Source organism: Gavia stellata, chromosome 3 (assembly GCF_030936135.1).
Source record: "Gavia stellata isolate bGavSte3 chromosome 3, bGavSte3.hap2, whole genome shotgun sequence".
NCBI classification, from domain to species: domain Eukaryota; kingdom Metazoa; phylum Chordata; class Aves; order Gaviiformes; family Gaviidae; genus Gavia; species Gavia stellata.
The window spans coordinates 103,979,770-103,994,589 of NC_082596.1; the positions used below are offsets into that span (position 1 = coordinate 103,979,770).

At 40.0% G+C, this 14,820-nt stretch overlaps 1 protein-coding gene across 1 annotated transcript in view; it reads right to left on the bottom strand.

The window, feature by feature from the left end:
- Positions 1–14,820, bottom strand: part of ATP9B (ATPase phospholipid transporting 9B (putative)) — a 174,262-nt gene that overhangs the window by 14,257 nt on the left and 145,185 nt on the right. The window contains exons 16-19 of the mRNA XM_059815461.1: positions 5,163–5,324; positions 3,569–3,661; positions 2,311–2,394; positions 1,600–1,770 (exon numbers count right to left, since the gene is read on the bottom strand). Of these exons, the coding sequence (XP_059671444.1) occupies positions 1,600–1,770; positions 2,311–2,394; positions 3,569–3,661; positions 5,163–5,324 (510 nt within the window). The remainder of the gene's footprint in view (positions 1–1,599; positions 1,771–2,310; positions 2,395–3,568; positions 3,662–5,162; positions 5,325–14,820) is intronic.

The following is a 14,820-nucleotide window of genomic DNA, read 5'->3' on the forward strand; positions in this document are numbered from 1 at the left end:
GCTAATTCACCTGAAAGCCTCTGGGGAACAGGGATTAATTAAAAACAGAATAACAAAACAGCAGACAAGGGAAGGAGCCTCTGGAGATAATCTAGTCCAACTCCCCTGCTCAAAGCAGGGTCAACTACAGCAGGCTGCTCGGGACCACGTCAAGACAGTGTTGAACAACACCAAGGATGGAGACTCCACAAACTCTCTGGAAGACCTGCTCTGGTGTTTGAACACACTCACAGTAAAAAATTTTCTTCTTACATTCAAGTGGAACTTCCTTTCTTTCAGTCTGCATCCGTTGCCTCTTGTGCTTTCACTGGGCACCACTGAAAAGAGCCTGGCTCTGTCCTCTTTGCACCCTCCCTTCAGGTATTTAGAGACATTAGCAAGATCCTCCTGAGCCTGCTGAACTTCACCCTCTCGTAACTACTGTGGGTGCCCAAGGCCGTCCCCTCAACCAACTTTCACATCCCTGACGAATTTCTCCTTGTTTGTTAGTACGAGGACTAGTAGAGCATCTCTCCTTGCTGACTCCTCCATCACCTGTGTCAGGAAATTACTGTCATTGCACTCCAAAATTCTCCTGGTTTACTTCTGCCCTCCTGTGTTGCCCTCCCAGCAGATATTGGGGTGGTTAAAGTCCAGCACGAGGACCAGCACGTGCAAATGTGAGGCTTCCTGCAGTTCTCGGAAGAAGGCCTCCTCTTCTATTACTTCTTGATCAGGCAGACTGTAGCAGACCCTCACCATAATGTCGTCCCCATTGGTCTGCCCACTAATTCTAACCCAGAAATTCTCAACTGGCTCATTATTTGCCCCAAGGCAGAGCTCCATGCATTCTCGCTCCTCTCTCACGTGAGGGGAGATTTCTCATGTTTGCTGCAACGCAAAATAACTCACCCTCCTTCTCAGGCTAAAAAACCCCTTGTATCTGATTCAGTCTAACCGATGCAAAGTCAACACACCTTCTCCGTGCAGTTTGACACTCTGCTTCAAGCAAAACGTATGATCTTGCCCACTCCCCTCAGATACTGCTCCTACCTTTACTTCAAACCCTCTCTCAAACAAATGCACGACTTCTAAACGTGCCATTGATAGCTGTCTAGCACAGCCTGCCTACCAACAAAACACAGCACAAGCTCTTGTGCAAAGCTTTCGACACGGTCACTTTAACATGACTTGAACAAACTGCAAGGGCACTTCTGAATTCCAGTTGAAACAATTCACCTTCTGATCTTTGCTGAGACTTCTCCTGAGTGCCAAGCCTGAAAACGTTGCTATCGTACGAATCGTGTGCCAAACTCATTTAGAGCCAGCTAGGACAGTTCACTGTAGACAGCCAGGGGATAAACGACTGGGAGTCGCATACGTTTATCCATTGGTAGCTTCCCTACTGAAGTAAGCGCAAGATCAACGGAACCTGTGCGTCAAGTTCCCTTGTCCACCACAATGACTTGTTTGTTTCTGCTAGCTCATGCCCAGAGTGTGCTTAGGGCTTGGCGTATTTCTTTCTTTGAATGAACCTGAATCCAGACAAATATAATTCATGTCTTGTTAAAAAATGCTAATAAACGGTAACCTGTTATGTCAGCAGTATACGTTTAGTACCTTTATTCCAGCATTTCTTAGCATCTCTAGAGTTGGTCTAACATCTGCTTGCAGCTGATCTTCTACTCCAGTGAGACACAGCAATTCCATTTCTCGCTCCAAACTCTCTACAACAGCAGCAACCTTCAGGTTTCTATCGTGTATGCTCAACTTCGCTTGGTTATATCGACTCTGTTTGCGCAAACACAAAACCGCTTAGAGTTTGCTATGACTCCAAGTATCCATTCAGTCTACCAATCAGTTATAATACGGATTCATTAGGCTAAATGTTTGTCTTTAAATATCTTTAATGAAGAACAAGATTAAAAGAGCAAATTTTACTTTACACCCAATGTTATACATGGTTTTTTCTGACCAATCACCTCAAGAGAATGCCTTCTGAAGAGCTACTAAGAATTAGGCGTCTAAGCAGGAACTGCCCTTACCTTTGAGAACAAGTAGGTTTTTTTTTTTTAGGTCATGCTGAAGCTACAGAATTAACGCTATGCTAGCTTCTGGGAAAACACCGTCCAGTCACATAATAAAGCAAAACAGTATCCTACGTATGACTGCAGAACAATCACCAACGAATGACAAAATCTCTAATAGCTTGTGTGCAATATTTCAAATATGAATCATCTTTTTTGCCACCTTAATAGAATAAAAAAGAGGAGCGTTGCCCTTGAAGTAACTAAATACGGTGAAGCACAAGATCCCTCTGTCCGTTCATACCTCAAAATCTTGATACTGTTCTTCAGTCAGCGATTTTTTGGCAACGACCAGCGTACGCAGTCCTTCTCGGGCCATATTACCACACTAAATGGATGAAACCACAGAACAGTTAAGCAAATATTCAACTGTACGTACGTGTTTTATACTATATGCTAACAGGGGATATCTGCACCGTAACTTTTGGTGTTTCCTTAGCCTCTTAGGATCATTTTGGAGAAGCCACAAACAGAATAAAAAGCAATTATACTTCAGGTCCCCCAAATTACGTGGTATGCTGCTGGGAAATCAATTAAATTTCCTCCCCTAGCTTAAAGGAAATCTCTTTTAGGTTGAAGCTTTAAAATTAATTAAAGCTATTTTTGAGGCACGTAACAGAGCTACGTTTTCTTTTTCCACTGAACGTACATCTTATCAGAAAAATATCTACACATTAAAAATAGCCATGGAATAACACGTCTTAATGAAAAACAAGGCTGTCCAGTGCAAAACACTTATTGATTTGACCTCATAAAGCTAAATAAATTAAACAAGTATTTTACAATTAATTGTGCATCATTATCGCCAAATGTAATTTTTATGACATTTTGCTAGGTCTTGAGGGAGTTTAATTTATTCATGTCCCCGAATAAATCAAACTGCCCTGCAGCAGATATTGATTCATATTGCCAATACCATTATGAACATACATGGTGTAATCATTGTATTAACATATTGTCTGTATGTAGGGTCAAAATAAGATGATTGCTGGTAGCTACCAGAGCCACACAGTAAAAAATATTTCTCAGTTTTGAAATTCAGTCACTAGCTATTTTACATTAAGTTTAATAAATGTGGCAAAACACTATTTCAATTTGGCTGCAACCCTCATTAAACTTCGTAATTCATAATCATACCTCACTGCAGAATTTGCTAAAACAAGGGCATTTCAGGATAAATAGGTTTATAGCAGAATACTTCCCAGAAGTAATTAGGTTTTATGTGAAAGGTCAGTCAATGAAAAACAAATTTCCTTGTTTTAAGTAGGAACGTGCTCTGCTATGAATACCAGCTTCACTTGTCCTGTGGGTTATTCAAGAATTGGAAGTAATTCTAATCCCTTAAAACCCATTCAGGATATATGTAACTGAACTTCAAAACCCATTACTGCATTGGCTCAGGTTCTCCTTTAAACCTATTCCAATAATACCTGCTATTTTGATTTTACATTTTTAGTTTTTACGAAAGTTTAATTTCTATAAATTTTGATTTTGTTTCTTACCTCCTCTTCTAACCAATCGTTGTACTGTACTATAGTGGACATGGCAACATCTGCACCCTTCATGTAAAATGTAATTTCTCCTGAAGATTCATCCTAAAATTTTACAAAAGAAATGGAGGAAGAAAATAATATCTGTTTATACCATCAAAACAACTACCTACCAATAGCCTGATTGTCTTTTGAAGTAGTCAATGGATTATCATTTATCAAAGATAAAGAACCTTGCCAAGAGTTGGGCAAGTTTTACTACTTGACGTTACTACTTCCAACGACATCTCTGATTCCATCGACATGCGTATTCCCTACTTTCTCATATAAGAGGATCAGTTCCCAGTGAAGTCAACGTAACAGATTCTCAGCATCCCTAAACTGCCTGTCTAAATTTTAAATTATCACTGTTATGCCCCCTCTAGCTACTATTTTGTTTCTTTGGTGGCACACACTATCTAACCCACAAGAGAAAGTTTGCTCTGTATCTTTGAAATACTTAAGTAATTCAAAATTTACAAATAACTTAGTGTCAATGCTTGTTACAGATGCTTTAATGATGAAACGTTCATCGCACAGTCAGAGAATTCACATGCAGGCAAATATACTCCAAATCGGGAGTTTCTGAGATACGGTCTGTCGCAGAAGGAATGGATTAGTCTGATCTGCAAGCTGCTTAGAATATCTCTGAACATGTCACTGTTGAAGAGGCTCTTGGTGCCAACCTCACCTAATGAAACACAGACTTGCCAAAGTCTCTCCAGACCTGAGCATGCACATGTTCTGCCTGAAGTATCCTTGCCTAAGGCTGATGGCATGCCTGGCTCATCCTCATGGGCAAGTAAAAAATGGCATGAGTGTGACACCTATTCAACTGGGACATGGCACTGATCTAACCATCTAACAACGCTGTCTGAAGCCGTTCTGCTACAGTGTCTGATTTTAGGTAGGGAGAAGGCAGAAGTATGTAGCGTGGATGGCTTAACATTCACAGAGGTTTAAACCTTCCTTTTAGCATGGTGTTGTGGCTTCCTTTCGTCTGAGGTTTCAGTGATCATTACTATGCTCCTAACTGGGCATCTAGGAGACAACTAAGCAGGTATCTTGGAAATCTTAGACCCTGTGGGTTGTGCTGTGTATGCACGCCCATTCAGGTACCGATACCGGGTCTGGAAAAGCAGCAGCACTAGTAGTACAGAAAGACGCTAACTACTATTCTAAGAAATTTCAGCCATTCATTTATCCCTTGAAGAGGCAACATATTTTGTACGAAAGAAAGAAATGGCAAATTAAAAGCAAAAGCTTAAATGCAACTTGCAGCATCAGAGGCTAAGTGTGGAGTAGTGAAATGAACGTGTTCCCATGAAAAAGAACAGTTTGTCCTTTACAAAGCTCTCTGTAACGTCAGGTTAGCCTGATCTTTCTACAATTGCTTGCCTAGTATTTCATGCGTACCTGTGACAAAGCTACACCTTCCATTCGAAAATCTTGTGAAACGCAGTCCCTGAAGCATCAAGTTTTATTAAATTTTATAAAAATAACCATTCAGTAAAAACATTTTTTGAGAAATAAAAACCAACACCCAGACACCACTCCCCCAAATTACCCTAACTATGATCCCCATGCGCTTGCTCTCGGAAGTGAAGGGGAAGATCTGCAGAATGTAGTAGGTCAGGATGTGTCCTCCCGGGGTCTTCAGCTGCACCGAGGTCAAATCCCTGCTAACCAGAGTGAGACCGACACTCTCTGTCCACTGCACCAGAGCTACCTATGGAAAGAAAAAAAAAAGGAAAGGAGAGACACGGTTAAGTGTGAAAGGTCTATTATACCGTTAGATAAATTAGGCTAAAGTCAAACAACTGTTGCTAGGGTAAAAGTCTAAGCTCTTCCAAGAACCTAAGAAAAAAAAAGTGAATAGCAGTAGACGTGAGTACAAAATCTTCATGCATCAAATGAGTATTTTCCTTCAGAAAGCTTACAAAAATTCTCATGAAGGATATCAAAGCTTATTTGAACGTCCTCCTGCAAATGAGGTATTTAGAATATATTGTTCAGAAATAACAGTTCTAATAAAAAGAACAGATACCTATTCAACGATACTTAAAGGACATCCAGTAGAAATTATGCAAAACCAGAATACAATTTCTGTACCGATGACACCACTATGTAAGTAAAAGATTTCGGGAATATTTCCATATAAAACATTTTATTAGATCTACAATTACATGCAAGTTGAGACACTAATGTGTAGTAAAAAGATAAGCAAAGGATCTTATTTTTAACTTACTTTGTTCACTCACATAATTTTATTACTTTGTTTCAACAACTGAGTTCTCACCATATTAAACGAGATGGAAACCAAGCTTACAATACTGCATCCCACAAATACGCTTGTGCAAGTCCCTTTTACAAAGCAGAAATGCTACATTATACAATAATCACTATTAGCTACCGCTGCATGGCATCTGAAACGCATGCATTAGAGGTTCACTTTTTTTTTAATTTTACTGCTTTAAAGTGCATGACAGCTAGCTTCTACTTTCTTCTCTGTTATGCTTTAAATAACACACTACATATTTTTCTATCACCACCACCATATGGTTTGTACCTTCAAAAAATTAATACTTTAGGAAAATTGCTTTACTGTTAATTTATATACAAGCTGTATTCCATATCTGAATGGGAAGTTTCTGATAAAAGAAAAAATCTCCTCCTTAATTCTATTTTTGTTTTTCCAAATGCTAATCAATATTGGAAACCAGATTTTAAAATGACTAAAACGTTCACATGATTTTTATGGAACCTGCCTCTGCTAGTCATCTCAGGTAAGATGAAAAAAATAAAAATCAAGCAGTGTGATAGAAGACATGCAAATAGTAAAATCCCTAAATAAATTCTACAGACATGATGACTAATGCTCACTAAGAATTTCACCCAAGGCAATTAAATCACCGTAGCTTCTACGAAAACCTAAAATTGGAAAAACCCAATTGTGCGAACCCCTAGTAGTGCCATCTGTGTAGGCATCACCAAATGAAACTACAGCGAGACGCAGTTACAGAAAAGAAAAGAATACACTTTGAAAAGCACCATGTCAAAATCTCGAAAATCACAGGAAGTCTTTTTAGAGATTTTTCTTCTCCAATGAAAGTACCATATAAGCTGTAAATGATCCAATACTCCCAAGGTTAATTTTCAATTTTCACAGTGAAAGGTTACTATTACATTCTGACCTGTAAATTGCATCTTTCTACTAATACCCTATCATCTCACTTGTGTCCCTTTGCAGCTAGGACTTAAGTGTTCTATATTTGGTGACTCACATCTGTTTATTATTTCGTTTATGCTTGGCTTCACCTACCATTTGAACGAGCATTTTGCAGCACAGTCATTTTGGATTCTTATACCTGGCCTACACGCAACTGCATATTTTCTTGTTTTTATTTTTAAATCCATCAGTGTAAATACCATAGCAGAAATAGTCAGTAAGGCTCAAGAGTCATCCAGGTGCCTAAAAGGCAACTGAACAAACTTGAGAGCAAGACATGAAGTTTGACTCTTGTCATTCAGAATTAATCAGAGCAGCTACATCTTAACAGCATCCAGAAAATATAGCCAGACCTTACCATTAAATATCTGAAGCTTCTGGAATATACAATTTAAATAGTATTTCACAAATGGCATGAAAATCTAAATTATAAATCGTAACAAGTAAATATATACTGAATGGCTGGCTATATGGAGTTCAGAAAAAGGATTCCTAGGTACGTCTCTCTTCTTGAGGTTTCCCCTCTCCAAGTATATTCTCTTCATCCTTTCTGAAACCTTACATTAAAACGGTCTTGCCATCTAGTGTGCATACATCAAGAACCCCTAGAATGCCAGGTAAACGCAGCCGCTGGGGCTTCTACAGAGCTTGACATACTTGATGGAGTCAGATAAAGCAATCAAAGGTTGGACAAGCACAAAAGCCTTCGCTGGTGACGCAACCATTCTGCTTTAAAGAAAACCCATTCTAATTATAATATTTGTTTGCCGATAAGCATTGATTTTCTAACACGCACAGATGAAATGTGTCGAGTTCCCTGAATCCAGGTTAGGGACTTAGGTGAATTTTTTGTGGATCTTGTCTGGCTTATCACCAAGCTTCCCTTGCTCGGAAACTGGCTGCCTGGGAGCCAGAAGCACATTGGTAGAGTCAGGGTCCTCTCACTACTGAGTCACAGCTGTGCACTCACTGTGTAGTGTTCCCAGGACAGGTAAGGTAGGTGGAGTCAAAGAGAGCTTCTGCGGTTTCTAACTTGCTAGTTGTCTTCCTCCTCAGTAGCAATCCAAAGGGTAGAGATGGCTATCCACCTCTCGTGTGACAAGCTCAATGTAGAAACTTCCAAATTAGGAAGGAAGGTAGCAAATAGTTGCATTATGAAACAGAAACGCAACAGATCTGACAAAAGCTACTGAGAAACGCCTCGTTTGGTGCTTCTTACCCAAAATCTTTCAGATGTTTCTATTTACCACGTGCTCACTGTTGAGCTCTGGTTGCCACCGTCAGCAGTGTCTCTCCACTAGAGGCCACCCGACCCTCAGAGCTTCCATAGTTCACAGCCCCAAACATCAAACTCTTCAATCACTACAGCACGGATTTCCAGTCAAAGTCAAATTCAGACACTTCATAAGGATACTCCCTCAACTCAAGCAGGAACTGTGCAACCCACAACCTAACCTACAGCAGCACTGGCTCGGGAGGTGGATGTAGCTTCACCGAGCGGGACGGCACGTCTAGCTCAGTTGCCTGAGCAGCGTGTGTGTCTCGAGAGGGGCGTGAAGAGGGGAAACCTCAGAAGCACTGTTGTTACAGACCATGGCAGCCCTGCATACTAATTCCATGTTTTGGGGACATAATAATCCCATTTGTTTAGAAATACTCATTTACAGAACTAAATCGAAACAAGCAGCTTATAAATATCTCAGGTAGCTTTTAGAAAGTTCCATAAAGTACAGAAGGTTGTTAAGTAACAACGATGCGGTTACCTATTTTATCAGTCACAAAACCTAAGCCTACTAGAGTCAGGAAAATGAATAGTTAAGGACTTCATAAACCCCATATCGAGCACAGAAAAAAGCCCAAACCCGTTATTCCTGTTGTGGATTCAGAACTATGTATTTAGTTAGACCATTAGACTGATTTTAACCTAAAATAAGTAATAATCAACAATTTTTAAAAACTTTAGAAAACATGTAAACTGATAGGCCACAAAAACCTTGGTATATTTAATTTTTTTCATTAACTAGTTACAAGGGGGTTGTGGTGAGGTGGGTGTTGGTCTCTTCTCCCAAGTGACAAGCGATAGAACGAGAAGAAATGGCCTCAAGTTGCGCCAGGGGAGGTTCAGGCTGGATATTAGGAAAAATTTCTTTCCTGAGAGAGTGGTGAAGCACTGGAAGAAGCTGCCCAGGGAGGTGGTGGAGTCACCATCCCTGGAGGTGTTCAAGGAACATGTGGATGTGGCACTGCGGGACATGGTTTAATGGGCATGGTGGGGTTGGGTTGATGGTTGGACTTGATGGTCTTACAGGTCTTTACCAACCTTAGTGATTCTGTGTGATTCTAAATGATTTTTTTTTCAACTATGGTGCCAACATTTATTTTTTTAAGGAAAAAAACTCTTCTACAATAAGTTCTATTAGCCTATGACTCTCACTTAATAACCTCGATGAAAATAATTACGTGGCAGAAAATGCTACAAGTATCTAAGCACACGCGTCAATAGTCAAAATTAAGGCTGACATGTAAGATGAAACAGATTGTCCACAGAAAGCATTTAAAGGAACAGCCATATCTTTATTTACTTTCAACTCTGAGGATGAAAGAGTTAATACCTCCCCATCCTATCAAATAACAGGAGTTTGCTTCTCCCTGGAGTGGTGTTAGACAGCTTTAGGCCATTCAATCAGTATATAGACATATCGGTATATGTTCCTTACATAGCCCAACGGAAGCCCATCTCTGAATTCTCTTGACCATTCCCTATAAGGGTGAAAAACTCACACAAGGAAGGGCACTCTCACTCCCTCTCAGATGAACATCTTCCTCAGCTTCCTCTGGACCAACAGGAAAGATCAATTATCGCCCAGCTGTCTTAACTAATTTTGTTTTGGGGAATTGCAACACTGAGTCCCTTTGCTCCGTACTTGTCATCTTGGGAGCGTGATGGCGTGAAGAAGCCCCAGTTAAAGAAAAGCTGGTATGGTCACTTGAAAAAATGAAACTCGCCTTCCCTTTGGGCACATAAATCTACAAAGTGAGGTATTTGAAGCACCCTGCTGAATCCCGAAGACCTTCAGTTACTGCACCAATCCTAAAAGGCTGTTACTGCTTGGCAGAAGACCCCAAAAAATGCCCTAAGGCTGTTCTTGCTCACTTCAGATACTACATCAATCAGGACTGGAACATACAAATCATCATACTACTACTGCTCCCTTTGAATTCTGGGCTGTTTGGAACTTAGCTGGTTTTAGGAACCTAATCCACTAATTTTGTTTTTTATAATAAAATCTTTTGAGAGACAAAGCAGAAATAAAAAAAATACCCAACAACCCACCCCACTCTTAGTTTGGGTAAATTGAAACAGAGATTGGATATATACTTGACTCAAACATAACCTTTTATCACCCAAGACAGAAAAGCGATGTATTTCTCTGAAAAAATACTCAAAACCCTATTTAGACTGAAACCGTCAAAGCCCTGAGAGCATGCTCATTCCTAGGAATTTAAGCAGCGGCATTCAAGGCTGGTTCACTGTTAAGAGCTGTGATGAAGAAGCAGCTTGAAGAAGCCTCCACAGAGGCTGTCCTTCCCCTTTTCACTTGGCTCTCACGCTCGGCACCAAGAGCCACGCCGCGGTCACGTTCCAGGTATGCCCACGCTTGGCCACGCACCCCGCTGACCTGGCCCCGGCAGGCAGACACGAGCGCCTGGCTTTGGGCTGGCCTGACTGCCGTGAGCTTCCCTTGCAATCACCAGACTGTGGCTAATGCTGGTTTCTGTCTCGGGACCTGATCCTGACGTAATGATTTGACTTCTTGGCTTGAATTCAGACGTGCCTCACCAGCCCAGACCTGTACACCAATCTATACTCTTGACTGTCTCTGGTTTCCATCATGGGACGTGCTCTTTTCGCCTTGCTTGGATATCGCGGGGCTGGACACCTCACTGCTGTGGCCACTGCCTCCAGCAGCCTGGCTACTGTGCCCAGCTCCTGGCTTCCCTTTCCGTGCGGGCCAGCCTGCCATTGCTGCTCCCTAGCAGAAATATCTAAGTGCTCAGTGTTTACAAAGTGTTGCTCACAACAGCTGATGACCAACTAATTGTCACTTGCCCCACACACTATTCCCTTTTGAGCTAACATCGGTTTAAGAAGAAGATCCACCACCTCGCGGCTGGTGTTGGCAGTTCTTTTCCACCCCGTCTGGCAGTTTGGGAGTTCCCCCCCCACGTTGTCCTGACAGCTTTTCTGGAGCCATGCTATGAACCTGACCACTTAAACTGAAAAATGACCCACGTAAATAAAGGCTTCGAAGGTTTTGGCGTATATGAGGGAGCAACATGCAGGGTGAGAAAGAAGGACTAGGGATGGAAACTTTGTAAGCTAGTTTTGCGGCTTAGAAGAATTCTCATGTACCCAACCTTCATTCATTTCAGAGTATTTAAGAGCATCTTCACTTCAGACAATTGGATCTACTTTCAAAATCGGGCTGCCGGGTAAGGTATACAGAGGTTATACATGTGGTATTTTGAAGTTAAGGCTATTGGTTTGGAAGCAGGGAAGAAACAGCGAGATTTCTTTTTCCCACTGCCCGAGCGTTCCCAACAGTTTCTGTTTGGGTTGTTCAACAACAACTCGCATATGTTTCCAATCAGCGCTGGTTTGTTTATATTTATAAAGAATGATTTGATAACTAACACTTGCAGTCCATCGCTTTTCATCGAGAAACTTCGTAATGAAAATAAAATTATTAACTTAAAAATACAGCTTGATCATGTGAAAAAACTGCCGATCAATATTCAAGACAAGCTATGGAGTAGTTATTCTTTGTGGGTCTCGAAGGTCATGAAAGTGATGGTTTTATGCTACTGAGTGATTTGCTTTTCACAATACATTGACAAAACAACACAATTAGTCTCGCTTCAATAAGCACACACAATAAAATGAATTAAACAATACAACATGTCTCATACATTACAGCTTCACTTTTGTAAACACAAAAGCTGCTTCACTAAGGGCATATCATTTCCCTGTCTGTTTTTAAATGATTGGCTTTGTATCCTTGTAATTAATTTTAGCAACTCTGTTGTCTCTGGACAGAAACGTTGGAATTAGATAACTGACCGCACTTTAAGGTAGTATTTAAATATTCAAAGTCCCGCGATTAGAAATGCTTGAGAATATAACAGTGCAGGACAAAGCATCACCAATAAATAGCTGGTTTATGAGAGTAAGCGGTCATTAAAAATCGTGACCGATCAATCTTTTCTGACCAAGGGGAGCAAAGGTCTTCAAAGGCTCCTGTTCATAGCATGCCCCTGAATTGCTCGGGTCTGTGACCTGTGAACTCCATTGCTTTACCTACTTAGCTTATATCCTTTCATGATTGTTCATTACATTAAGGTAGCTGGCTTCCTCCAGATGAGCTGAACGCACGCCCACGATGGCCAAGTAGGAGCCGTTTTCATTTTTTCCAGTGGGTTCTCAGTGCATGTTTAATGTTTGCTATGCTACAGCTGTAGAGGACAAGTGACAGACAAATGAAACTTTCCACTCTTTCAGAGAAAATGAAATATTGATCACTTATCATAAGAAACAAAGAGCCTGGCATAAGTAGGGTTCGCATTATGAATACAAAATCAGTTACTTATCTCAGGTTACTCTAACAATAGATAAATACATCTTTTATGATGAATGCACCTACTTCTAAATGTGCATACTTTGTTATGGTTATATTTTGTCTGTATATGGATGCGCACACACACACAAAGACGTGAAGAATTTCAAATGAATTCCTCAAGTCAATTCATTCGGTGCATAGTGTGTCAACGTATTGCTAAGCCGCTTCTTATAGCTTCCTACATGGAAGAATAGTTTACACTTACACGTTGTTCTCTGCTCTTTATAGGCTCTGGTGGTATCATGCAGTATTATACAATGCAACCGACAACTGTGCAAATAACATCTTCTTTCAAAAGACTGCCATCAAGCCAGATCCATAAATAAAATCTAAGAGAACAGAGTTGTAATGTTGAGAAAGTACAATGCATAAAACTGGTTAAGTCTATTAAATGATAATGTCGCTTATTAACCAAGTATGTTGTGATAGGTCAGTGCTGAGGTTAAACAGAAAGCATCAATTGAACCATTTCCCTAAATAAAGCTCCAGGGTGCAATATTCAAAGCACTTTATTCAATAAAAAATGCTTTTAAAATGGTACTTTGGTGATTGGGAAACATTGGCATCATCCGTCAACCTAACTGCAGGAAAGTTCAATAAGCTAAATAATGAACCATTTACATTATTTTCCTTAGGCTCCAGTGATTTGCAAACATTGCATCGATAGAACTCTTTAAAAAATTATGATAAAGACCTGCTAGTCTTTCAACTCTCAGGCTTTTTGCTGTCATGCTGCAATTTTTATGCTGTTTAAATGTTTTTGTAGCTTCATCTTTTTATAAGACTCCATTTAGCATCAATTTCTCATTATATTAAAGCATATTTGTTCAATATGATAATTTTACTAGTGTTTCAAGCGTTATCTTTGAGGAATGAAAAGGAAATTTAATGCTGTCTGTTCTAAACTGTAAGTTTTTCATTTCACTGTCATATAGTTTGAATGTATGAGTCGAGATGATAAAAAAATAATCATCATTATTAAAACGATACCTGTGCTTCCTCTTCCTTGAAGCACCAGCAGTTTCTTTGTTGCTGATTTCCTCTTCCACGTCCCTTTCCACGCTGAGTCCCAGATCTGTCCTATTAGCACTGTATCAACTTAACTTTCCTCTTTCCAAGGTCAAATTCCCTACTGTCTTCCCAGGGCACCACTCGCATAATTCTCAAGCATTACAGCTCTTTCCTTTAGCAATAGGGGAGGAGAATTGCTCTTTATGGTAATATTTTCAGGTTCCAAACAACTGAATGAATATACAAAAGCCCACAAGGAGAGAAGAGCAAGTGGGAGAAAAAACTCACATTGTCTCTCTCAGCTGCACGTCTCTTCACCTGATTTCGTAATACCTTTGGCTGTTAAAGCAGAATGTTTACTTAATCTGTAGCTGTCATCGTACCTTCATAGGTAGATAGCAGCTCATGCAGTCTTCCATCATATTTAGTACTACCTCACAGGCTCATTACACTGATCTATTTAGCGAATGTGAACATACGTGCACATGAAAAGCCGTACACGTGTGCAGAACATGAGTCAAACATTATACGACTACACTAACAAACTACATTTACAGCGTATCTCTGGCATAAACAAATGCGCTTGCAGCATTCTCAATTCATAATGCAGATCAACCCACATATAGTATTATATTAATACTAATTATATAGTATTATACATATGTAACGCCACATATAGTATTATGGATTATTGATTTTAGCCAAAGAGCAGCATCTCAAGTCCTGCCTAGAGTTTATTTTTAAAAATAATGTTCTGACTGCCACTTTTTAATCACTGAATACCAGCCACTTCGTATATTCTACAAACCTTTGACACTATGAACTGTGTTTACAGCATCTGAAATGCATGTAATGCCTGCTAGTTCGGTACTACATGAAGACAGAGTTAATTTTATTTCTTGCATTCCTGAATATACTCGTTATAGACTTGTTACTTTCAGCAATTACAGCTTGCAATTCGACTTGCTAAAGTTTTGTTAGTAATACGTATGGTGATTTAGACACGTAAACCAAATGCATACCAAGAATAATAGGCTATGCTGTGGCAAGATGAGTTTTGTGGAAGAAATATTATCTCTTATTACATCAGCTTGCATAGCTAGAAAAATATATACAGGTTTTCAGACACACATTCTCTTCTTCACATCTTATAACAACCTTGTTTTGATTATGATTAAGCTACCATGGCTACCCCACCAATCCGCGCTTCAGACACTGCTAGAATGTCTTTAAAACCAAGACACCCCTCAACCTGCTCACTTTCAGAGCCAAATCAGCCTCAAAATACTCTAATTCACTGTATCAAG